General features: G+C 42.3%; 1 protein-coding gene across 1 annotated transcript; it reads left to right on the top strand.

Annotated features, from left to right (window-relative positions):
• Positions 1–2333: 2333 nt before the first annotated feature.
• LOC104961531 (TSC22 domain family protein 1) lies at positions 2334–25577 on the top strand. The gene is made up of 3 exons (XM_010789843.1): positions 2334–5118; positions 22004–22055; positions 23995–25577. The coding sequence occupies exons 1-3, from the start codon at positions 3113–3115 to the stop codon at positions 24262–24264; spliced, it is 2328 nt and encodes a 775-aa protein (XP_010788145.1). The 5' UTR covers positions 2334–3112; the 3' UTR covers positions 24265–25577.
• Positions 25578–26875: the final 1298 nt, after the last annotated feature.

Below are 26875 nucleotides of genomic sequence, written 5' to 3'. Positions count from 1 at the left end.
AAGATATTTCTTCGGTACATTAGCTTTTTGTTGAGTCAGTGTCAATATGATTATGTAATACGTAGCTGACAATATGTCTTCCAAAATGTACTATTTACTTAGTTATTTTTAGTATGCTGGTATTTAGGTGTATATGGAGAACTACATTCGGCCATATTGACTCATAACCTAACAAATAAATAAGAGAGATATTCAGAAATAAAAGCCTCAATTATTAAATGCATGTGTAGGTACATTTTTGTATTTATTAGTATTCATATTTAATTATTTTTCATGGTTAATGTATTTATGTTTACATTTATTTCCCTAATAATTCATTTCCCTAATTATTTATTTGATTCACTTATTTATTTATTTATTTATTCATTAACTAATTTATTTTCTCCGGATTTCCTTTTTACATAATGGAGGACTGTGATCGCCATCTGGTGGTGATTTGTTTTTTCTCTTTTTGATAACGACTTGTGCAGATACGTTTATACAGTTTCTCTCTCTATTGCCTGCAGACAATCTTGAGAGAAATGTAATATTTTAGTTTATTGACTACATTTTGCATTTGTACTATTCACAGAAGTGTTTATATGTTTTCCTTTGACTGGTCACTTCAGTGCGGGTCTTAAATGTCACGTCTCTGTTGCCATAATAAGGCCTCACGCTCATGGCTTTGACGTTTTTCAGAGAAAATGTCAACGACGTCACAACTGAGACATGAACCAGAGGATCACACTTGTTAAAGTGTTTCTCCTCATGTAGATTATATTGTGCAGAAATGATAATACAACTGTACTTCAAAACAACTGAATGATCCCTTCAAATGGATAATTTGTCTGAATAAATGACCTTATATTTAAGGAGATGTGGGTCTTTCTTTCACACCCTGTTTTTATTTAGAAATGATACATGTTAACCTCCACCAGTGCAGAGAAATGGTTTATGATGGCATTTCATTATGTATAATAAGTTTGCTTGTTCTACTTTTTTGCTGTTATTGGTTATTTTTAGCATGAATGCAAATATCCAATGATCAAGAGGATACTTTTCAGTGTTTATAAGCCTTTTATACATTGGAATGAATTGAAATGTTTGTACATTTGGCTCAACACTGTCTAAACTCCGTAGAGGCCAGGCTGTCTAGAATCAGTCTTGACGTTCCGGTTGAACGTTTACAGAAAGCATGGCTTACTTTCTCTGTTTACCTTCTGCGGTTTCAACATTATGCAACCTTTAGAATCAGACTTCAGAGTGGAACTTTCCCAGCGCTTGCCGCCCCCCCTTACAGGTGCATTTGATGTGTTTATGAATAGCCATGATGCTAACATGTTGGAAGTGAGGCGTGTCTCAACTCTTTGAATGCTTTCATGTTTAACAAGAGAATCTGTTGCCCGAAGGCAGGCACACTAAACATATACAGTGGTTTCTGATGCATGAGATCCATAAGGGGATTATATAAACGTCAAGTAAAGCTGGTCCTATATGAGGAGATTATTCTACTTCATCTTCATGTCAAGACTTGTTGCATGTTTCTTATCCTTTCACCCTAAAGGATATATGAATACAGAAGGCTTAAAAGCTTCTTTAATGCAATAGGCTGTATTTGTTAAGGGACATTTGTTTATAACTCATGTGTAGAAAAAATAAGAAGGAAGTAATTGTTTTTTTTTAATGCTGAAGGAAATCCTTGTCACAAAAATTTCGAAAAAATTACAATGAATAGAAAAACAATTGAGTATTACATATAAAGTGTATAAAAAGTAGATGTTGTATGACACATTTAGTTTAAAAGTTAACTGAAAAAAAGCTTACAAAAGTGAATACATTATTGAAGAAAATTGCCATTAAAAGTGATAATCCACATAGTATTGAGAAGTTATATTGCACATTTTGTTGAACATCTGAATGTTCGTTATGTTTTAAAGTCTGTGGGATTCACCAGTAGCTAGCAAATAAACAAGGGAAATATTGTTGCTTAAAACAGCTTCAAAGATATTATTCATAACGGTTTAGTTTATATATAGTAGCACTTCCCAAACAGTGGGGTCCAAGAAAAATAAATCAACACAACCCAGAGGCCAGTGCTGCCTTCATCGCTGTGTAAATATTGTAAAACGGACATTCTGATCATGGACTTTTAGGACAACTCATACATCATTTCGAAAATGCCCACTTTATAATAGTAAGACGGTTTGGATAAAGAGGATGGGTTAAAATTAGATTAGATATGTTTTTTTAGGAAAACGACACTATATACTAGCTCTACTTGAATACCTGTGTAGGCTATGTACATTTCGTTTTAACAGTGGAGCGTGAACGTTGCAAAGGTCTAAAGAAATGGGCAGACAAGAGCATGCGCAGTCGCAGTGTTTGCATTCCTCCTCCCTCCTCTGAGACTGACAGCCCGTTAGCTGCTCACCGGCAATGATACAGCAAACACGGACTCAGTGAGACACACCGAGATGGACTTAGCGTGCACTTTTTACCACTACAAATACGGATACTATTTAGACACTCTTGTCTAATGACAACATAAGGAGTTCATTCTTCGCTAGGATATTTTTTGCTTCGTAATAAAAGGAGACTCAACGTCCAGGGGAGGAATTTGTGCGACGTCTGATTTCCTGCGACATACACCGGGCAGCTAAGAAGCTTTCACATTCACTGTGAAGTAAAGCTAAACTATTCTGAGCTACACTTATTTATGTGTGCTTTTCTGTGACACTAACTACAGCAGAATAGTCCTGATAAGTATTGAGGAGAAACCAAGTTATGGAAGAGCGTGGCTAATCGCTACTGGCGACCCAACATAGCTCCAAGCTAACCAGCGGCTAGCTGCATTTAACATTCTTTGTTTATTTAATTTGCTGTGTTTTTATCCTACTGAAGTTGGATTAATACGTTATTTAGTAAGTGTATTGCCGCTTAAGCTAGTATTTCAGTGTAACTACATCCTTGAACATCTAGCTCGATCTTTAAAGGACATAAATCATCTGACTTCTCACTTATGGCTCGTTAGTATCGCGGTACTGCAGCTGACCCAGCTAGCTAGCATCTGCTTTAGCTAGCAGGTAGCACCAACAGCCGTCAGCCAGCCTTTAGTCGCTCATTGACGGTAAAGATGCACCACCAGGACTTCTCTGCAGACTCGCCTGGGACCGCGAGCAGGAAGGCGGGTTTCCACTACAGGAGGGGTAGCAGCGGTGCGCCTGGCTCCCCCGCAGCCGGTAGCAGTGGCTCCAACACGGTCGACGACAATCCCCCCCAGGCTGGATCCAATTCTCCCGGACTCCACCACCAGCCCCAGTCCCAAGCATCCGGAGCTCAGGTAAAGAAGAAGAGTGGCTTCCAGATCACAAGTGTCACCTCAGCGCAGATCAACGTGAGCGGCAACAACAGTTTGGCAGATGACACAGAGAGCTATGATGACATGGATGAGTCACACACTGAAGACCTCTCCTCCTCTGATATGCTGGATGTTTCCGTGTCCAGGGCCACGGATACAGGTGTCCCGGAGAGAAGCTCTTCTGATGACACACTCAACAGTCTCCATGGGGTTGACACACCTGGAATCGTGTCACCCAACGAGCCTCTTCACCCTCATTCTGTCCCTCAGGGGTCTCAGCAGCACACCTCGATGGTAAATGGTACCATGCACCATCATTTTTACCCTCAGCAGCCCAACCATCAGCAATCTGACAGCTTGGAAGGAAATGAGCCCCCATTACCAGGCCTTCCCATTGCTCCCTTGGCTAGCTCCAGCCCTGCTATGGCTTCCAGAGTTGGGCCCAACCAGACGCAGAGGCCACCCATGTTGGATAACAGTAAACTTGCAGGTGGGACGACTCAGCCCGCAGCCCCTATTGTTGCTGGGACAGCCGCTGATCCGCATCTGCAAGGCAGTGTGAGCATTTCGAATGTGTCAGCTGGCACTGCTGCTGCAGTACCTGCGTCTGGGCCTGCAGGTTATGACAACACTAATATGAATGGGCAAGCAGCTTCTGCTGGAGCCCCATCTGCTGCCCCCAACACTCAAACCCAGCACACCCAAACTCAAACGGCCACCGGCTCTCGTTTTAGGGTGGTCAAACTAGACACTAACTCTGAGCCATTCCGCAAAGGAAGATGGATGTGTACAGAGTATTATGAAAAGGAAGTCCATCCTGTAGCTGCTGCCGAGGCATCAAAAGGTGTAGAGGTTGCTGGAGAGACTGACGCAGGTAATGCCGGGATAAATCAGGGTGTACCTGCTGTACAGCCGCCTCACACTCTTCAACCCTATCAGACCCCGAGCCAGGACTTCACCAGTCCACAAGCGGTGCAGAGCCCGCCCCAGGCCCAAACCACTCATCTGACCTATGTTTCACCCCAGGAGGTTGTTGCTGGGTCCCACATGCAGCAAGCTCCTGTCACTCTCCCTGCAGCAACACCACAGGCTGGTGTAAATCAGCCGCCCTCTGTGACACCCCAGCAGCTTCCCTACACTGTGGATCCCCACCAGGCTCCACCCCAGGGAGGTTACCCTGCACCCCAGTTCCATGCTCCAGGAAGTGTGCGTCAGCCAGACTTTATCCAGCCCACTGCACCCTTCCAGACCCAGGTCCAGCCTCTTCCACCACACGGTGCAGCGGGAATCTCCAGCAACCCACTTCCACAGCCCCCGATCAATATATTCCAGCAGCTGTCCCATCATGGTCAGGTAGCCCCACCTACCCAGGCACCTTATGCAGGACAGCCACACACCCTCCCCACTCACCTGACACAGCCCCCTACTGCTACAATCCCAGCAGCACCCAGCCACAGGACCCACTACATGCCTTTGACTGCCCTGCAAGCTGACCTGCAGCCTCTCCTCACCCTGGGAGCCACCCTCACCCAGGGCCCCGGAGGAGGGGGCTCGTTTAGAACATCGCAGCTGGAGGACGCCCAGAGGATCCTGCTCCAGCACCAAGGCCTGCTGGGTTTGCCCCGGTTCGGGATGACAGCAGGTGGAGACGGGGCTGCAGAGGCCGGAGGTGCTGCAGGATCGCTGGCCCACATGGGGATGTCGGCGGAGGCGAGCGCCTTCATGGTGGCTGCTGCTGCTGCAGGCCTCAGGACCCACCATGCTGAAGGAGAGGAGGACAGGTGAGGACACAAGCCTGTGCATGCGAAAAATGTTCAATACATTTCTAGGTTAACATACAAGTTCAAGCTGCTTTGCATTGTGCCATTTCTTCACTATTGCCATTTGGCTCAACATGCAGTGAAATATATTTTATGTACTCAATTTGATTTAAGTCGGGTTATCGATGTCTGTTTAGGTTTTAGTTTTCACCCTTTTTAACAGTTCTTCTCTGCTTGCAACTAGAGCTGCAAGGATAGTGGATCAACAACTATTATAATAATCTATTAATATATTATTATATAATATTTTCCATGGAAGAATAGCAGAAAATGCTGTTTTCTTTTCCTTATATGGAGACTTTACACTTTATTATCGTATTTGACTGAACATGTAATAAGAAATACATTAAAAGACAGCCATTTTGGAATTAGGGAACCTGGGATGGGCATTTGTCGCACTCATTTCTGACGTTTTATTGGCCAATTGATTTATCAGGAATGCACAGAATCTGAAAATAATCACAAGCTGCAGCCGTGCTTCTATCTGCATCCCGAAACTGCTTTTCTTCCGAGTTTCATTCAGAATCTAGATGTCATATTTGCTTTGTCTCCGACCCTCTGGTCATTCTGTCATTCTGCAGAAAAAGGCGCTTGATAATCAGCTCAATTGACTTGTTGTTGTGAAAATATCAGTGGCTGGACTCGCTGAGTCACAGAGCATGGTGACTCAGCAGCTGTTTGTCCTGCTCGACCCCTCTGCCGCCACACACCCACCTCCATTAGCTCAGGTCTTTGCGCCTCTCCCCCCAGTTCAGTCTTTTATTAGAAGCTGGATCTGTTGATTTGTGTACCACCCTAAGGGAGCTGTGCCATGGTTTATTTATGTGTACAATTACTCAACCCTTTGCTCCTGTTTCTGCTCAAAAGTGGTTATAGCAGTTGCAGGTGGTTACTAAAAATGTTGTTCTGAAAGAGTTGGAGCACTGGAGAAAAAAACGTCCGTGCCCCATTTTGAAGATGCAGTGTTATTCTTTCTGTGATTTGTTAGATACATTTGATAAACTCTCTTTAGAGAAATGGAGCAGTGTTCAGGCAGCATTCTAGTGTTAGCGCTGTGCTGCCCTTTCTTCTGGTTTAGCAGGAGTTTCATGTTGTGAGTACAGTAACAAGGCCTGTAGGGCATGGAGGGAGTTTGACTGTCAGCCTCCCCCAACAACTGCACAAATATTCTGGAAAATGTTGTGGGTTAAGCAGCTTGAAAGAAATTCAAACCGTCCAAAAAGTTGGAGAAAAGTAAGTCCATAGTTCCATGATTAAAACAACAGTTGCTGAGCGAACCAGTAAACATTGGTCTAATTGAATCATCAGCACAGCAGGTCCCCGGAGAGCTGTATCTTCAGCTGTTCAGATGGTGTCCGAGCTCCAGAGGCTGCTGGTTTAATGTTGACATAGGCGCAGTCATGTTCAGCTGCAGACAGAGCCGGACTGTGGTCAGTGTGGAGGCTTTTGTCAGCCATCATGGCACCCCATCATGACGGCACGTGTATTTTACATGTTGTCACGGTCATTCTGCAATCTGGCTCCTATTCCCCCTTTGTCACCCTCTTTTTCTTTTCCCGCGTCTCCTCCACCCCCTTTCTTTTGAGTCTGTTCCTCTTGTTCCACTGCTTCCCCTTGCATACATTCCAGTGTTTTCTCCTGGTTAATTGCATCCAGCCATAGTGAAGTTTACAGGTTTTTCTTCTCACCATGAGGCCTTTACAGCAATACTTTCTACTGAGAAATGAACCCAAAAGAGGGGAGCAGTCAGTACTCAGGTATAGTCTCACGATGCGGCGAATAATCGATTAATATTCGCCGGGGCTGTCCGATTTTCGATTTTGATCATGGTCAGTTTCTGGCATCCCTACTGGATACATACAGTTAGGTTTATCATTTAAACCCCAAAAGCTGAAAATATGAGACATTTGAGAAGCTGACAATATGAGACATTTGAGAAGCTGACAATATGAGACATTTGAGAAGCTGACACTGCTGTTAGCTTGACCTAAATGACTCATTGATTTCTAAAACAGTTTTTTTATAATTCAAGTCAACTTTAAGACATTTAATCCATGCTACTCTGTTAGGAAGACAGGGGCTGGGCTCTAAATGTTTGCAACAAATCACTTTCCCCCCCCTGTCCCTAAGTGCCTTAAACAACATCAAGTAGTTGCCCAGGGTGTTTGTAGCATCAAAGGCACACGTCGGCTCTCAATTTCTGTCGCAGTTTCTTGTTTTTTCCAATTGCAGCTTGGCTCTCAAACGCATCACGTTGCAGCTCACATGACTTTGACAACGCCTGAGCTAGCACAGCTGTGTATATGAATAGTGTCATGTTGTAAAACAGGGAGGGTGTGTCTGTATTTTTGTTTTTACCTGCCAGTTTCTATATCTGTCAGGGGAGGTTGCGTAAGAGCAGTGATATTAATCAGGACTCTTATCGGGCCTCGTGCCTCTCCGCAGGTCTAATTTCAGCCTGCAGGTCGATGCTCATATCATTTGACTTTTGGATCGCTGCCATCAGCGCTTCACAGTAGAGGAGAAGCACTCGTGACTTTCACACACACACACTTTCACTTTATTATAAACCTGTTGTGTGTGTGTGTTTGTGTGTTATAATCACAAATCTTTCAACAACTACAAAAGAAAAACAACTTTCCTCACAGGGTGCAGAGAATGCATTTGTTGTATTGGTTACAGTGGACTCATAAACACCATGCACTGTAAAAAATGTAAGCACAATCAGTGTCTTTCTTCGAGCAAAACCACAATAAACATTATTTTGTAATAAATTACCATGCCAAATGTTCTGTTAAAGTCAACACATGTATCCCATAGGGCTGGGCGATATGGTCTCTAAATGAGATCGCTAAATCGCGATATTTACTGACTATATCGCGATATACGATATATATCGCGATATTCTGAAATGTCCTCTAAAACAAATACATTTTTTTTATTTAACCCCTTGATGTTTACAGTCACGCCAGTATGATGATTCTAGTAGTCCCTGCAACATATGTCTGCATTAAAAAAATCGACTAATAATGAAGAAAATTAACACATTTGTTGCAATAGTAATGTATGCACTAACTACATTACTACTTGTATCAGTATCAGTTCTTCCTCATTTTCCTCAATTGTTCATATTTTGTTTATTAAAATAATGATATTGTGGTCATTGTTCAAAAATGTCTGCTATTATTATGAGTAGTATTATTATTATTAGTATAATGCGCTTTCTGTCTTCCTGTCATTATCAGGAGTTAGACATGTAATGGCTATGTAATAGATTAGATTAGAACCTTCATTCTCCTAAACTGCTGGGACATTTCCCTATAGCGAAGACCTTTTATATTTTCTACTCTTCACTTGTCAGCATTGGTCGGCATTGATGTACAGAGCCGACAGAAGACCTTGTTTATATTGGCGTCATATCGAGAGGTGCAGCCAATGACGCGTCCTAAAACCAGTAAGTTAGCTGCTGGTTCCCTCGACAAAAAAGCAATGGGATTTCTCCACAGGGTTTTGGAAAATAGCTGGAAATAAGGTCTGTGGAAAACGAACCTGTTTGATAAATGCACGTTTTGTTCAGCCGGATAATCTCCACATGTCTACCCTACTTTTATAATTTTATAATCATAAATCTAATCGATAGATTATAAAAGGGTTTTAGGACGCGTCACTGCACTAGAAGCCAACTCCATCGATCAAGCTGGCTGAAACTTTCTCTCCTTCTTCTCATGCTCCCTGTCACTCTCCTTTAACTCCGGTGACTTTCTTTTATTTGAAGATAGTTTTTTGCCCGGCGCTTGGCCGGTTACCGCTGGTATTAAAAACATTTTGGCGAAAGGTTAGGTGGCGCGATAGTCTGTAGGAGCGCGCTCCCGCTCACGGGAGCCTGCTCGCGCTGCGCTCCGCAGCAAACAGCCGTTTGCTTTTCACCCAACAACGACAAGCGACTCTCAAAACGCTATGTTATAGCGTTAATAAACGAAACAATTAAAAAAAAATGCTAGTCAAAATACCGATACCACAGGAACAATTTTATTTTTTTTAAGCAATATTTTTAGTGGCCCGAGCGGGCAAGTGGAAAGTACGTTATGCTGGCTCGGGGTGTCTAAATAGTGCTTCCGAGCCAGCGGGCCATTTATAATGTCGAGCCCTGCTCTCTGTCACTGTGCATGTGTGTAATGTTTGTGTGCAAGTTAGGGGCCTGCGTGTGTGACTGTGTCTATGGGGGAGAAAGGAAAGCTCATTTTGGCCGCGGCGGGAAATTGATTTGACAACATAATACTCGATGTTCACGATGTGGTCATTTACGACATCGCATGTAGTGCAATCCACGATGTATCGTGTAAATTCGATATATCGCCCAGCCCTAGTATCCCATTGGTCAAGTTGTTTGTGGGTTTGTGAATTATGTGCTTAAGAAACACCATAAAGCAGTAATGTGTATTCTCCGGCCAACTAAATGTCATAGAACATTGGGTTTTATTATGTGTATTTATCTGTAGGGAGTCATTAAAATTAGAGTTGCAATCTTTATTGATTATTCTTCTCGTAAAACTCGCACACAGCGTTTCTCTGCAGTTTTATGCGAGCGGCTTTCTTTTTGTTTTTTTCTCTTTAGCGTTTTATAGTGCTGCTATCCAAATGAAGTAGCCTAAACATGTGCAGCAGGGGTCAAAGGGCAACGAGTTTGCAGGGAAGTGATAATCATAGAGCTGTAAAAACCTTTTTAATTGTCAGCTGGTGAGCCAAAGTAGGAGACAAAGGAGAGTCGAGAATCCTTTTTGTTGTGCCTATGCTGGCTTTCCCTTTCTCATACCACTGATGTGCAAACTTATAACGTTTTCCAATTTCGCCCACTAGCCGGTTGCTAAGACAACCATGGCTTTCCATTATCCTCAGAACATGAGAGGCATACTGCATATGTTTCCAAAATCTGATTCCAAATCTGATGTCGATTACACATTTAAGTCCCTTCATTTTGAAATGAACAAGGAGATCAAGCAACAGTATCGTCGGCACTATGAATCACAAAGAACTCCAAACCCTGATCTGCTAGGATAAAGACAGAATGAAACCCGTTGTTGTATTAATAAGGAAGTAGGTTTTGTATATTAGCTTAGTCAAGACAATGTTTTTCAAGGTAGGGTTTCCACAGTTTCACTACTTAAGTTTGAGCAACTTGGAGATAGTTACTTTACTTCCAGCTTTGTTGTTGAGCTTTTATCTTTTTGGTTGAATTTTTTGCTAGCTTTAGTTGAGTTGTTGAGTTGTATGCTATTTTGTTGATTCTTTAGTAGGGCTGAACGATTAATCAATCTTAAATCGAAATTGCGATTTGAAATGATGCAATTATCAAATCGCAAAGCCTGGGATTCCTTTCAGTTTTTTTTGTTTGTTTTGTTCTTCTTGTGTGTCAGTCATCCACACCAATCAGAAGTGTTGTGCTCCACATATGTGATTGTTAACCAATCAGAAGTGGCCCATGATAGAAGGTGATTGACAGATTGATCCAATCACCTGCCAAGTATTTTTGAAATACTTTTCCAAATGGCTTCCAGTGGAGCTTTCCTAGATGGTTTGGTGAAACAAACCATCTGAGTCAGGTTAGTAATGCTCCATCACATGTTTCTATTACAGGGTGAATCTTAAACTGAAGCTTGACTTTAAAGCAACCCAACGGAAGTTTCATGTAAGTTTAGTTCTTTCACTCGTAGCTCGGGCTGCGGGGGTGCTAGTGACGGGAGCATGTTGATGCGACCTTCCTAGCCGGAGATACGGCCACATTTTACAATAAACTTCCGTTGGGTCGCTTAAAAACAAATATCGAAAATTGCAATATCTGTCGTGCAGGCCTAGTTTTTAGTTAGCTTTAGTTGAGTTAAACAATTGAGTTCCACTTTACTGAAAGCTCTCTGCAAGCCTTTGATGATGAGGGAGTTTGGGGCTTGAAAGCTGACATCATTTGATTGTAAAGGGAGGCTCATAGGGAACCAATCTATACCCCAATGGTGTCAATAATCTACAGCCTGTACAAAGTCATTTACTTTATAAAACTAATTTCTTAGTCTATTTACAACACAAACAAAGTGAGTAACGCCTAACAACAAACATATCTGTGAAGCACAGCCCAAGATAAGAATGTGGTTTTAAATATGTTTATACGAGTTTAAATGACTAACAAAGACAAGAATAAGCTGAGACACGTCATCTTAAAGTCTCTTCCTTCTCCTCATCCTGTATATTTAACGAGCCGGAAAAGCTTTACAGAATTCACTTTTTGACATGAGCTTTATGAAATGATGCAGTACAAATGGTTGAACAAGTAGATTGATTTCTGAACCCTGTGACATCCAGACCTAAAGAATCTCTGCAGGCACATGTGCTGCGGTTTTGTTATGTGACCACAGCATGAGACGCATCACTGTAAACCCCAGGTAGTTTAACCTAGACAAGAAACACATGCGCTCATATGGAAACTCTCACGCGTGCAGGATATATCCAGCCGACATTTGCTTTTGTTTCATTGCGCTGTTTGGTGTGTCTTTACAGTGGAAGTGGGTCAACAGATTCAACGACAATAAGCTTCTTATTTCTTGGGCGTCATTCTCTGGATGTCAAGAGCAATACATCTCAGTGTGTTTTAATAAGATGTGACATTAAATACTTTCTCTATTTTCTTCTTCACTCTGCTGGTCCCCCACAAGGTGGCAGTGTTGCTTCACGAAAGCGCCTGGCCTGGTTCTTTACATAACTCTATCGTGCTTTGAGATTCACTGACCTAAAATGTGCTAAGTGGAAAGGTCCTTCCTGCACGCAAGCACGTGAACTTGTGTCTTCTCTTCTTGTGCTTTCCTCAGAAATGTCTGTAGAGATTCTGCTCAGTGTGGTTACTGGCTGCAGAAAGCCTCAGTGGTTGATATCACATTTCCTTTGACAGGGTTTGTAACTCAGCAGGAGTGTTTATTTTGAAGGATGGACTGGTTCCCATGGACACGTTTGTTTCTGTCTGTTTGAATGAGTCAGACTATGGGGGGGAAACATTGTCATAGAGGCCCGTTTATTAGTTCTACTGCAACATATTTAGTTTAATGCCGTTAGAAGTCCATAAGAAGGCAGTCTTGAAAATGATCTGATGAATAAGTTATTTAGCTATTACATGGATTCCTATGTGATCTACGGCACTATAGTTTCCATTATATTACAATCTATTTCTACTACACATTATGATGCTGGTTGATAATAACAGAAAAGTATTTTTTGTTGCAAAAAGGGAAATGATTTAACTATTTTGATTCTTTTTTAACCAGCTAAACAATGAGTAGGTCACCTGGAAAAACAATCAACACTTATAATAACAATCGATTAATCCTAAATAATAATCATATCTTTTTTCCTGTTTGAATATTTCCTGTTTTTCACTATTTTAAATCAAATAAACATTTCACTTTTGGGGTTTTGGACTGACAAAACAAGACGTTTAAAGACAACATCTTACAATTTGAGTCACTGTAATGAACATTAACAGTATTTAGTTTCAGTTAATAGACCAAACCATTGATCAGAAAGATAATTGGTACTTTATCGATAAATGTAATCATTAGTGGCAGCACTATATGTAAAAGCAAATTCAATAAATAGTACAATGAACTTTAGAACAGTTAACCTAGTAATAAATGAAATCACTTGGAGATGAATCCATCACGAGAATGATAGTAAATTGGAGCCTGAAGATCTTGTCATAGTCAGGTCAGTAGTCTGACTGTATTATTTATGGATGCATCACATGTGCACGTTTTGAGTCCCCCAGCTAGATAACGTTTGCTCGCCTTGTGCCTTCCTGCAGATCCTTGAAGAGAGAATCTGATATGTGTCCATGCACGATTGCACGTTGTTGTTCCGTTCTCAGGCGATTATCAGCTTGCCTGTCAGGGTGTTTTACTGCCTGTAGACTACATGTGTGGAATGTTAGGCGTTTACAGTAAAGTGCTTTTATAATGCTGCTCTTTCCCATTCAGGCATGCCCAGTGAGGGAGAAGCGGCAGCAGAGGCAGGCAGTATAAACTCGTTTTAACTGGCTGTGCCATGATGGCGGTTAGGACACCTGTGTTCTCTCTCTCTGTCATTTCTCTCTTATTTCATTGTTACTTCTAAAGGAAAACACAGTAAAGGAGAGAAATGTGATATTTCAAGTCCTATGATTTAATCTGTGGTGACACCTGAAAGCCTCCAGCTGAGCAAGATAAATATGCGAGTATCATGCTCATACTGGTTTAACCTGGAAAAACAGCCTCCGTTATCAGTCAAAACACATTTATTTTAGTTGGGAAAGCTGTCAAACTCGTCCACAGTAACATGACCACTCTTCTGCCTGTCAAGGAGAAACATCGATCCCCCTTAAAGTGACGCTTATAACACGATAATATTTCTGCGTAAAGCCAGTCTTTAATTGTTTTGTGTCACAGCCTCGACCCTTCCTACTGTGAAAACACATGCAGGGCTCCGTGTGAAGCCTGCACGAGACATCCTCGCTGTTGATGCTCCGACAGTGAGCCATCTGACTCTGTTTACATACTGCCCTAAAACAGAAACACTGTGCGGGGCCATGTGACGGCTTCCTGTGACGCTTTAATGTGGCCACTGTGTCGTGACGTTGCGTAAGGTTTGAGTGTAAGAGGGTAAGAGAGAGTTTCGGGGTAAGAGAGAGTTTCGGGCTAAGAGAGAGTTTCGGGCTGCCGAACTTTAGGTGTGAAAATAGTCAGAGAGCCAGACATTTCTGTGCATTCCAAGCTGCAGATAAACACACGAGGAGCCTAGTCGCCATTTGTTGTGGCATATAGTCCAGGGATGTCATGATACTAGAAATGTAGAAGTCGATTTAGTCGTAAAATCCCTGCGTTCCCTCCAGAGTTTCTCTCACGCCTGAAACGCCTCTATTGTAGTCCTTTGTTTACTTCCATAACATTGTATGTGACATCACTGTGTAACACTTTAAGCAGTGGACTTAGCTCTCTAGGCGCCCTATATGATTTGTGTGATGGTGAACTGAATATATTTAGACTGTCCAAACGCTCCAGAGTCACGCCAGGCTTTGGGAGATATTTCAGGTATGATACTGTGTCTCCTGTAAACATCATCTTATTGCTGTTTTTATCCAGCATTCCTTTCTAGTTTGTTTTTGGCTCTGCTAAAAATGTCTTTTAATAATAGGTGAGGAATGTGTAAGGGTGGGGAAAGTTAATATCTCATCCATCACAGGAACAAGGCACGACTAGTAGGGCTGCACGATATTGGAAAAAACTGACATTGCGATTCCCCCCCCCCCTGCGATATATATTGCGATATGAAAAAATACAGGAATTCAAGAAAAGACCGTTTTTTTTTTTTTTTTTTACCGCAAACCATCCTTTCTTGAACTTTAATGCTATACAATTGGTGTTTTTTTAACTATATTCAACCGGATGAAGGATTTTAGTCACGGACGTCTGGATCTTAAGTTATCAGAGCAACACGCTGAGCTAGCTCGGTTAGCAGCGCCCAACTGCCCTGGAGAAACACATGAAACGACTTTATTCAGTGTTTTTACCTTTTAATCACCGTCTGTTTGCTTTGGAGATTTGGTTGTGATCGGTGGTTTGCTGTCACTCACTCAAGTACCCCTGACATGAGAGCCGCGCAAGTTTTCCTTTTGTAGCAAGCAGCAAAAATAATTGTAACATGACGTGTTTGAGTTAATTTGCCTACTTAATATCGCACATCCTAAAAATAAAATAAAAATTATAATTAAAATGTGCACGTCCTGCGATGTGAATATCGCGATTATCGCCACGACACAATATATCGTGCAGCCCTAACGACTAGTAGAGACGTCTGAATCTCCTCTCTCCCCCGTCTCTCTCTCTCTCTCTCTCTCTCTCTCTCTCGTCTCCCACATGGCACAGAGGCTGGTTATGTAAGGGGTTGCGTGCATGGCAGAGACACATTCTCTTCCGCTCCACAGAGCCGCTGCCCTGGAGCTCTGTGATGCCATGAGAGCTGCTTGAGGTTTGGGGAATATTTGTTTTATCTGTTTTTGGCAAAGATCAAGATTCTCCCACGCTGCAAGTCAAAGGTGGTTTCCCATTGCTACCAGTGTACGCTTCATGCAACCTTAATGATTGCCTCAAGTTTCAACCAATCTGGTTAATTTCTTGACCTTTTGTTATTTTTAATTCTAAATGAACACACTCTTCTGCTTGTGTGAATGTGTGTTTGTGCGTGTGCAGTGGCGTTGATCTTGCCGTCGGCCTTGGTTCTCCTCTTTGTAAAATGCCAGTGCTCAAAAGCATCCGAAACCGGATCGCGCCAGTTTGCAAACATAGGCTCACACACAAACGGGACACACGCATGAGCTCATGTCTCCCGACTGCTTGAGTACCAGTGATGCGGAAGGAGGCGGGCCAATGACAGTGCGGCATACACACCGATGGGAAACAAAAAAAAAGAAGAGGGATAACAGGAGAGACGCGTTATTTGAGGAGGGATGTAAAAAGGGAAGCCAAAATGTAATGTCTGACATCATCTGCTGTAGTCAGTCACTTCCTGTATGGCTTTATAATGCCTGTTATTAAAACCCTTCCCCATTTCATATGATTTCCAGTGTGGTGGAGTTGGATCCTCTCCAGGACCACACACTGCAGCAATTCAAACTCAATCTGCACAATAAAGCTAGTCGGAAGTGTTACTTACACTCAGCTGGATGCTTTTGTGAAAATGTGGATAAAGGGAGTGTTGCGGAAGAAAGGGTGAGGGGGCGGGGGGCAGAAATCTTGTGTATGTACAGCAAATACACAAGAAGACTTGTAGGTCTCTGTGAGCACTATTGATTTGTGATCACACAACTGGAGCTTCTTCTCTCCTTTGAATTGCTGATAGCTGATTGAACTTCAAAATATGTTTTTATATGATGAACATATTGTCCTTAACACCCTCAAGATATGTCTGAATTTACACGCAAGCCTCCTCAGTTTAGCTGCCCCAGTTTTCAATGGCTTCTATCAAAGCTATTTCCCGAGTTTCCCCCTTCAGTCATATAGAGAAAAGTCCAAGCATTACTAATTATAGCATGCCTTTAACTGAGAGGCTACAACACCCAGGATTTAAAGATAGGGGTCACTTCAAATGCCGTTCACTCCTTGCTTTTCCATGAAACTTTATATTTTTAAATACTTACTACAAGCACCATCTGCTCTTTGTATTCCTCCACATCGTGTGCTGCCGCACTGTGGCTACACATCCAGCCTTATGTAAGCTCCACAGGGTGTGGCAAAGATGGACTCTACATTCTATTCAGATTTGCTATTAATCTTTATGATTAACATTAGTTATTTTGTACACATCTTATACATTTATTTACTAAAAATGTTTTATGGACCTAACAAGTCAGTCAAAGTGAATATAAATGATAATAATACATGACATTTACAGCCCTTTTCAGAGTGTTAAAACACGCATATGCTCAATAGTGTTGATTTTGTTTTTATATTAGTTAATCAACCTTATTTTAAATATTTCGTATAATTGTATTTACGGCACCTTTAAAACATTTTTTAACTAAACTTTGACTGTTCTACATCTTTGTTTTTTGGAATCATGACAATTATTCTTAGTTAATACTGAGTCCGTCTACTTTTAGACATCCTCTGGATACAGTCTTAAACATTGAATTAGTTTTATTTCTACAATTATTGTGCAGTTTCAAGTCAACAGTCAATGGTTCCTATTAGAAAGCATTTTGTGATGGGTGAACATGCTGTCCTGCCTAAGGAAGCCTGTTAATGGTTTTATCTGCAGTTTGGCACAGTGTACCTAACTAATAAAGTCTAATAGCTTGGCAGAACATCAACACAGCAGCCTGGCCGAAGAGTACCATTTTAATTTGGCATCGAAGTGACTTAAAGTCTTACGCTATCACTACTCCTCCTGATCCGTCGCCCACGTGTAGCATACAGTAAGCTTTACCGTAGTGGTTAGGTAATATATGGGTCAAGCCTTGTATGTCAGATATGCAAGCATTAGATGGACGTGAATGAATGAAAACCCATCTGTGATGTCTGTTGACGTCAAGGTCTCTCGCTATTGGCTGAGCCGAAGGTGCTGCTCCATATCAGCGATTGGCTTGAATTCTGAAACGGTCTCCACGTCAGTGAGTGGTCGCCTCAGAAGAACTCCGAGCCTTTGTTCCAAGCGGGCATGCGTACACTGACCCCAAAGCTGCAAGTACACGATGTACAGATAGCGAGTACACGATGTACGGATTAGCAGCATCTAATGAGCTTTGTTTCCAATGTATAAACAAACTTAGTAATTGACACTAATTAATAATGGTAGTTTTAAAAGAGTTTTCACCAAAAAACAAGTTTTGAGACATTTTGATTAGATTCTATCACTTTTTTAATTATCTTCTTAAAATCTCTCAATGCTCGTTTTTTGTGACCCTCGACTGTTTGTGGGATTAGCGACACATACAGTAGAGTGAACAAAAGATGCTTTGACCCCCACCTAACGAGGTTAATAATTTCCCCGCATGCATCGAGCTCAATCCCACCAAACAAACAAACTCGCTCCGCACGCCCCTCGCCGCCATTTTGTGTTCCCCATAACTGTGCATCATTTATGCTCAGGGTCGCCCATCCCTTTATGAGTTTCTCTGCTCTTTTTCTCATCTCATCTCTCAAGGCACTTTGTTGTGATGGTCTTTGTTCAGACTGCAATGCATGGGAGACAGCCAAACATGGAGGTACACGTGAGCCATGCTCCAGTGGAGACCCATGCTGAGAGAGAGAGTGAGCGTCCACTGATAAGGAGTGACAAGGCGGCTGAATGCGTGCATGGTACAACGTACACATTGAGATATCTTAATGAGGGGTACAGTGTGTGGGATGCCGAAGATAGATGTTTTTTGTCTTTAAGGAGATTTAAGGAAAAATACTGTGTTTTGATGGATAGAATTATATATTTTTTAAAAAGGGTACTACTTCTGTTCCAGCAGCATAACTGAGGAGATGTTGCAGTCAACAAAAAGTAAACCCGCGAGAGGTTGCTGACCGAAGGGAGGGGCTTGTAGGTTGGATCCGGGGTTACTAAGTGGGTGTGTGGTCAAAAGTAGCTCATCCTATTGGACGGATCACCCTAATCTCTTCCGAGTGTTTATGTAACAACAGAAGGGGAGGTGATAAGTCTCCTTAAGCAGTGACATCACAATCCGCCCTCCTATCTCCCCTCGCCATGCACCCAATGGTCTGAGAGTCTATCTGTGCTCTCGGCTTCGCGGTCAGCAGGGCTTGCACTCCCGTTGTACGCACACGCACTCTCCCATCCCCGTCTTCCATTGTTGATCATTGTGAATCTGAGGGATCTGGGGCAAAGGGCGCAGGTCAGGAGGACGGTCGTGGTGGTGTTTTGTTTTAGGGTGTTTTCGGTGGGGCCGTAATGAGGGCCCTTGGCTTTGGTTTAGCCTGAGAGCATCAATGAGAGAGAAGGGGCTGGCCGGGGCAGGAGGAGCGCAGGGCGTGGACGCCGCCGCCCTGAAGCTGCTCTTCTGGGAGCTGGAGAAGCATCTGAAGAGGTAACCATGGCTGTAGTGTTGTTAGGGGTCGGCGGTGATGAGCGGGGGTCAGCGCCACTGCAGCTGCCTGGGGATTAAATGAGTGGCTTTGTGTTGTTTTCTGATTGTTGTGGTTGCGTTCAGTTGATTGAATGTTTGCCGTCATTTAGAGTAAGACCTGCAGTTATCCAAGCATTTATCCAGGAAAGTTCACACCTGTTGTTGTTTTCATATCTAATGAAGCTCTCCGGACTCCGGACAATGTCTAGAATCAGTGCAGGACATTGTCAGAAGTTAACATTTCTCACATGTAGCACACAACAGGATATTAACAATGGCAGATGCATTCTCGAATACTGGAAATACTCAGTTTGGTTTAGGCGATAGGTGGCGCATGGGTGGCTTTCAGGGGGTCGGACATGATGCCGCAGTCTCGTAGATGGTTCATATTTGAACTCATTAACAACCAAGTCCATTGCAATTCTTCACATTTTTGACATTGGCCGAAGATATACTTGCTTTTCAACATGCGTCACGTTAATTTCTGAGAACAGAAACAACGCTCAAAATGGTGGCAGGATCCTCCAGACAATGAGCACACGAAGGATCAACGGGACATCCGGATAATGTCTATCCTGTGTTTATTGTGTTTATTGTATTTTGTTACTCTGGCACAACAATTTCCTTCGGGATAAATAAAGTCTTATCTATCTATCTATCTATCCTACTTCAGGGTTGCAGTAAATGTAACGAAAAAGCTCATCACCTCATGAACATACTCTGCTCAGCAGCCCTAAAGCAATCTGTGTGTTTTGAGGACACAATTGACTTGCTTCTGCACATGCTAGTTGTGCATGACTGTGTGTGAGTGTGAATGCGTGGCAGTCTGATGTTCACTCACTGCATTGAGCTCCAGACAAAGACTTTAACTCTGCCCATTTTTTTTTTTTTTATTACTTAAACTTTTCCCTCCAATTTCAACTGCCAGAGATAACATCATGTTCCAGTTCCTCAATAGATGCACTCAGCACATTATTGCTTCCCTTTGCTCAGTTATCACGCCACTCATAGACTTCAGTCTCCAAAACACAATAAGTCAAAACATTAAATCCACACCCAACTCCCAATTTCTCAAGTTTATTATCTTGACTAAAGTACTTCCAAACATTTGTTTCACTCAAACCCATCAGTTCCCTTGCCCATCATGCCTTTAAATACATGAGCGGGGTACTCCTCCAGTTTCTGATGTCCAAACTATGAAGTTGACACACTTCCACTTACTGAAATTGATTCAACAAATGTTCCAGCCAGAGCCGGATAGAACAGCCAAGGTGCTTAAAGGAGCTCCTGACGTACAGTCAAGATCTTTAATCTTTATTGCTTTATTGTTCGTACGTGTCCAGAGCATCCAACAGTTTACTAAATGTATTTCCTTTTCTCCGTGTGCTTATCTAAACTATATATGGTGACGACATCAGTGTGCACATACACACCAACAAATCACATTATTGTTTAGTGCTTAAAGATAAATAATGATCTGAAAATAATAATTTAAAAGCTGCCTTTGTGTTATTCGCATAAGCTTAATTGGTGTATTACAACCGGTGGTTAATCTAAGCTATGCAAGGCTTAACATTGAGGCTGCAACTAATGGTTAATTTTTGTCAATTGATATTGATATCTTGTCCGACTAACAATACCACAGGCAAAATATATCAAAAAAATAAATGCATACATGTATGTCTAACCTCAGATACGGTTGGCTGAAACAAGAAAACATTGGCCTTTTTTCTTGATAAATTACTTTGACGAGTTGTTTATTATCAAAATGTTCCGTCGATTGAATCCCTGTTTCAGCTCTGTCACACATCACAGAAATGACCAAAAAAACCTTAAGGGAACTCGTAAATAATTTGTGATGGAGCCAAATACAGAACAGAGGGGCTGTTCTGTGAAGAACAGCGCGTTCCCATTTCAAACATCCAAACTGATAGAGAAGTAACACAAAAGAATGGGAGCTCCTTTGTCCTCTGACACCTTTATTTACCCCCCAACTGGACAGAGGTCAGCCTATGCCACACACACACACACACACACACACACACACACACACACACACACACACACACACACACACACACACACATTGTGGCCTATTGATTATGTCTCAAAAGACAATGATTCAATGTATGTGAGGGTCAACTTGTGGTGTGTGTGACCCTTCAAAGCACGAGTTATAACCAATAGGTGGAGACATTGCATCAGACAAAGTTTCCCCATCAACTGCAGTACACATTTGAGCATAAACAAACACAGTGCAGTTATATCGCAGTTCAACACTAAACGGAAGTTTAAAAGCAAAATGCCGGCTGTTTTAATGTTCGTATATAAGACGAGGCAGTCCCCTCTTTCATTCCGTGGATGGATGCGGGATTTATAGAGAACAGCAGCAGGTAGAGGGATGTTGCATAATTTATTACCACGAGCGAACCTCTCATCCAATCAGGGACACCGCTGCGGCACACATTATGTTAATGAGCTCCCGCCTCCACCAATCACGTTGCCGCTCGCGCTGTTGTCCTGCATTCATTACCCGGAGAGGCAGCGCGGAGCTGCAACCCACCGCTCAGTCTTTTGTGTTCCCCGTCCCGGCTGCGAGCTCTGCGGTCGCCCGGAGAGCAGACCAGACATCCTGCTCTCAATAATGCGCTTTTTTTTCTACTTTTATACCGCTGGGTGTCCAGTTTGTAAAGCCGAAGAATTGCCTTTGGGGCTTTCAATGGGCTGGATAGCATGAATGCCCAATGTTACACAGTGGCGATGGATCTTAGCGTTTGCCAACTGAGGAATTTCTCGATATCGTTTCTGTCCTCTGTGCTGGGGAAGGAGGGTGCATCTCTCCGGGTTGACAATAGGTAACGTCACAAGCCTTTCTGCGCATTATATTACTGTTTTATTCGGATTTAAAATGGGGCTTCATGGCTTGTTATGTCGCCTCATTGATTCTCCGCCATCAAAGTCAATGCCTGCTTTCTCGACCTCCATTTGCTTTGTTGCAGATTTCCTCTGGATGTTTTATTTACCCATGACAGCATCATAATGTTACACACGTCTTTATTTCTTTCTGATTTCGTAGCTTTAAAAAAACCAAATGCCAGTCACGTCTGTGAAGAAACCCCATTGATTCATCCCATCCATCCTGCAGTATTCCTAATGCATCATCTCATATGCTGTGATAATAAGCCTCTTCTTTTATCTGTCTTTTAGCTCTTCCGGTGCAAGTGTGGTGGCCATTGACAACAAGATTGAACAAGCAATGGTAAGAATCCTGTCCTATAAAACCCTCAATGTGTTGGTAAATAGCTTTGACATGTGTGTTAACGCAGCGTTATATAAGCGTAATCCCCTTCAGCTTTTGTTTTGAAAGGGTTTAGACGCTTTAAGATATTCAACAGAGCAAATCTCAGGTTGGCATAAGAATGAAAGAATGAATGAATGCAGGTGCTTTTGTGTGCATTTTAATACAAATCCAGCGCCACATTTCCCCGCATCTATGCACCTGCTGGTCTATACATTCGAGGGGGCAGGGGCTCTGTCACGGGTTTAGAGCGATGACCTCCGGTTTGCAGGCACCTCGATTTGGGCAGGCTGGGGTTCACACGCCATCCCCTCTCCCATGCATAAACACACATTAGACCCTCACCCCCCCTCCGTCCCGTGTTGCTAGGCAAGCAGCAGCCTCCCCGCGGCTCAGTATAAATAACTCTGCCGTTGATTGGCTCCTCCCACCCGGGTGCAGAACATTTTGTTCCCTCGCTGCGTACCGGGGCAGGGAGGGGGGGGGGCGGGCCCACAGTGTTAAATCCTCCTACTGCACACTGCTCCAGCTGCATCATGGGAATGAATAACACAGCTGTTTTGCCTTTTTTTAAAGACACCTTTTTTTCTCTTCCTGAAGGCATTCATGTATATTTCTCTGCCATCCTTCACACACAGCTGGCATGTGCTGAGCAAAACTGAAGCGATGGAAATAGCTTGTGACGCTGTGACACACATTTCCTCCCCATCAGCACGCTCTGAGTCATTAGTTTATTATTTATTTTATGCTAGAAGGAAGTCTATTGTGGTTACTACGCGTCTAAATAAAAACCAAGGCGTACCAAATTAGATTTAATAAAAAGAAGTCATCCAGATAAAGTTTATAGTGTGCAAATGAATCATGGGATGTGTGATTGGGCTGCGTCCTTTTAATATCCTTTTATCTGCTGTTTATTTCTCTAATAATTGATTTGAGGAATTTGATTTAGCCTTCAAAGTATAACATATAAATAAATAAAATGCCAGTCAAAATTCCCGACAGTCAGATGAGACTCCTTTTTTAAACTGCTTTCTGAACAACATTCCAAAACAAATATAAGTATGAGACAAAGCCCTACATCCAACATCTAGAGAAGCAAACATATGGCATCTCTGCTTAAGAAAGAAAAAGCAATTGGTTAAGATCTTTATTTTCCAATGCAGCACAAAAACATATTATTTTGTGAAACCAAATATTTGTATTTCCCTGACTAACCTCAATTAATTAAAGTTTATTTCTATAGTGATTTGACTTTAAAAATATAAATAAATACATGACGTAGCTTCTTTCTTTTTTTCTGCATGTGTATTCATTCTGTTTGAAGCTGATATTTGTGCAGATAAAGATTAGGCTGCACCAATATTATTATTAGTATAATCTTATTTGTAGTGATATATTCCAGTGAGAGCTGCATAGCACTGTGTGATCCAAACGTTTCCAATACCTCCAGTGTTCATTTCAGAAGTCAACAATTATTTGCTCAACCCGTTTCTGTCTCACCAAATATCCTGCTTTATCCATAATAGTTGGCGTATAGTCTTTTTTTTTTTTTAAACAAAATGTTCACGGAGGTAAAAAAAAAACAGTTCTTCCTTTACACAAAGGGGGACACACACCTTTACTAACTAACAGCGCCATGCATTACATTTATATTGCCAATATAACAACATTAATAATTCCCCAACATTTTTTAAAGGGTGTCGACGTTGTAAAGTGACACCAGACATTTAAGCTTTATTCAGAAACCTTAATATAATGAAAAGATGCTTTTAGGTACAGACCTGTTACTTTGTTTGTGTTGTGTGTGACTAGTCTGAAACATACATTTGGTTTGAACAAATAGTGTCCTCACAGGGGAAAGTGATGTATCCTCTCTAACCCCCCCCCTCTCCGCCCTCAGGACCTGGTGAAGAGCCACCTGATGTACGCGGTGCGCGAGGAGGTGGAGGTGCTGAAGGAGCAGATCAAGGAGCTGATCGAGCGCAACACGCAGCTGGAGCAAGAGAACAACCTGCTGAAGAACCTGGCCAGCCCCGAGCAGATGGCCCAGTTCCAGGCTCAGGTCCAGACCGGCTCCCCCACCGGCCCCGGGCAACCCCCGGTGCCCCTCCCGGGCGGGACCCCGCTACAGCCCCTCCCCCCCACACAGAACTCCGGCACATCCGCGTAACAGTGAACCAATGCAGAGCCCCTAAAGGATCAGAGATGAGGGGAGGAAGAGGAGCTGTAGGAGGAGGAAGGAGCCTCGCCATACTGTGAACCGACTTTAGCATCGACAGCGACTATGCCACAGTCTCCAGCCGCGCATCGGGGGGGACGAACTTTCATTTGTTGCACATTTAATTTAACCGAAAGAGCCGCACCGGTGACCGCTTTTTATGACCTGATTCAGACAATCTTCTTCATCGCCGTGATGGCACAGCTGACAGGAAGTGACCGCCGTTTTTCCAACGGAGGAAAGGAGCTAACGCAGGGCTCGGCCAATCAGGAGGGAGCACGAATCCCTCGCTCGTGAAAAGTGTGCCATCATCTTCACCCCCCCCCTCAACCCAGCCCTCTCCATCAGCACATCATTTCTCAGTGCTGCAATCCATGCACTTTTTTCAGACGGACTATAAAGATTCGTACCATCTGGAATGGGAACTTTTCTTTATCTGAAGATATGGGGTGGGGGGGGGGGTGGGTGTCTAAATAATTATGAAATAAATATATATATAAGCTGCACCTCATTGTTTCACATGGAGAAGTTTGTTTTCTTCGCCCCCGCCCTCAGTGCTCTCAACGCACTCTCCCCCTTTCTTGGATGGAGCGTTAACATTATGCAGGGAATCAAACGTTTTTCTAGGGGAAGTTTTTGTCTGTTTTATGTTTTTGTTGTTATCAATGTCCTAGTGATGTATTAAAATAATTAAAGGAGAGGCAAATCAGTTTCTAGACGATGAACTTTGTAAACATTTCCAATTAAACTCTGCCAAGTGCCTGGTTTCTAACCATAGATACATATATACAAGCTTTTCTTAGTTGTTTTATTCAACATGTGTAAATATATATGTAAATATATATATATCTATGGTTTGCCAGGTTTTGAACTACCTGTGATGTCATTACTCAGGGTGGCAACACGAGGACTTTCACCTCGACACTAAATGCTGTCTCTGCAGTGACACACAGCCTCGTACTGTATGTGAACTCTCCTCGCCGACGCTTATCGCTCTTATGATCTGGACTCTTTACCGTTTTGGAGACAAGTGATATTGTATTTTTTTTTAGGATGGTTTATTTTTTCTTTGGTCTTTTGTACAGCCGAGTGTTTTGAGTTGCTCGTTGTGCAACTGGAGCGCTGAACACAATAATGAGAAAAAAGGAAAATGCCTAGCCGAAGTATGTGGATGTTTGTGCATGTTCCTTAGCCCATCACAAATGTGACGTTACAATTGCACTAGACAGTTGCACCTCAAATAAAAAGTGAAAACAAAAAAGTAATAACTGTTTGGCTTTCTTTTTCAAAAATGTAATGTTTTGAGGTTTTATGGTGCATTCAATTTGTACTTGGAAATCGGAGCTGGGACGTCACAGTTCTATTTAAGTCTAAACATGTCCACTGGTAGAAATCGCACACTGAGTGCTCGACTGATTGTAGAAAGAAGTGCTTTCTCCCCTCTTCCGTTACGCCGTGAGAACTACAACAAACGAATTACACGTATACCTAGCCAAACATATTAGCATATTGTGCCACACATATATGAATGAAAATAGAAAACAGAAAACAAATACCTCGTGGGCCGCTTGTCGTGAAAGGAGATTAATCTTAAAGTACTTTTTCCGTATAACTTTGTCAAATTAAAACTCTGTCACAGACTTCAGCAGAGCTTCAAATAAAGACGTCACACGACGTTGAGTAGTGTATCAACAAAACACGCAGTAGCAGGCACAAGAAACAACAAACACATACGCATATTGGTTTAACATATAAAACAAACTGTATTAGATCATGCCGTATTTAACGATTATAATACAACATGAAATAAAGTATTTATTTATCGAATTTATCTAAAATGAATTGTGTTATTCTTTTTAATGAAGGCAACTTTGTTACGTAATTTACAATACAGTTTTTACCCTGTTGATGGAAGGAGAATTCATCTTGGATTTTAAGGTCATAGCTGTTGATGTTTTTCTGTGTTCAGGGGTCGTTCCGGTTTAGATTTCCCAGAGTACATTAGTCTGACCGATCGCATCTGACAGGTTTACTGGAAGGAACCATACCTTTATGCCATTTCTACCTCTCTAGATTTAAGTAATTAAATAATTTATGTAGTTTGACCACAAATAAACCTCCACTATGTATGAAAGAAATACAACTGGTTTTCCCTCTTCTCATTTTCTAGCCAATAATAACCCTCACTGCCTCCCATACCTCCCAGTGTAAAGCACCAGTGGCTGTTTCCTCCCTATATATCAGTAGACATGCGCAGAAGGGGATCGTCATGTAAATATTTACCTATATGCTGTCCTCTCATTCGTTACAAGGGACCGGGCCTCCTCACAGCCATCTCACGGTGGCTCCGCCCACCGCATGGGGCCCTGCAAACTGATAGCGAGAGCGCGCGGGAATATAGGACGACGTCATGTGGAGGAGTTTAGTGAAGCTGAACGTAGTAAACACGATGTTTTTTTGTGTTTAAAAGGACGTTAAACACGCCTTAAAATGTAACGCTTAGAGTTAATTACACTATATATATATTATTTTACTATGTTATTTATATAACTATGGGGATGAT

This window comes from Notothenia coriiceps, unplaced genomic scaffold (genome assembly GCF_000735185.1).
Source record: "Notothenia coriiceps isolate Sejong01 unplaced genomic scaffold, NC01 NC01_scaffold00001466, whole genome shotgun sequence".
Classification (NCBI taxonomy): Eukaryota; Metazoa; Chordata; class Actinopteri; order Perciformes; family Nototheniidae; genus Notothenia; species Notothenia coriiceps.
The sequence above is the reverse complement of the archived record's forward strand: the minus strand, read 5'-3'. Positions and strand labels throughout refer to the sequence as shown.

Coding starts and splice junctions, on each gene's coding strand:
- LOC104961531 (XM_010789843.1), top strand. CDS start 3,113: ATGCACCACCAGGACTTCTCTGCAGACTCGCCTGGGACCGCGAGCAGG. Junction 5,119..22,003: donor GCTGAAGGAGAGGAGGACAG/GTGAGGACACAA, acceptor TCTGTCTTTTAG/CTCTTCCGGTGCAAGTGTGG. Junction 22,056..23,994: donor ACAAGATTGAACAAGCAATG/GTAAGAATCCTG, acceptor CTCCGCCCTCAG/GACCTGGTGAAGAGCCACCT.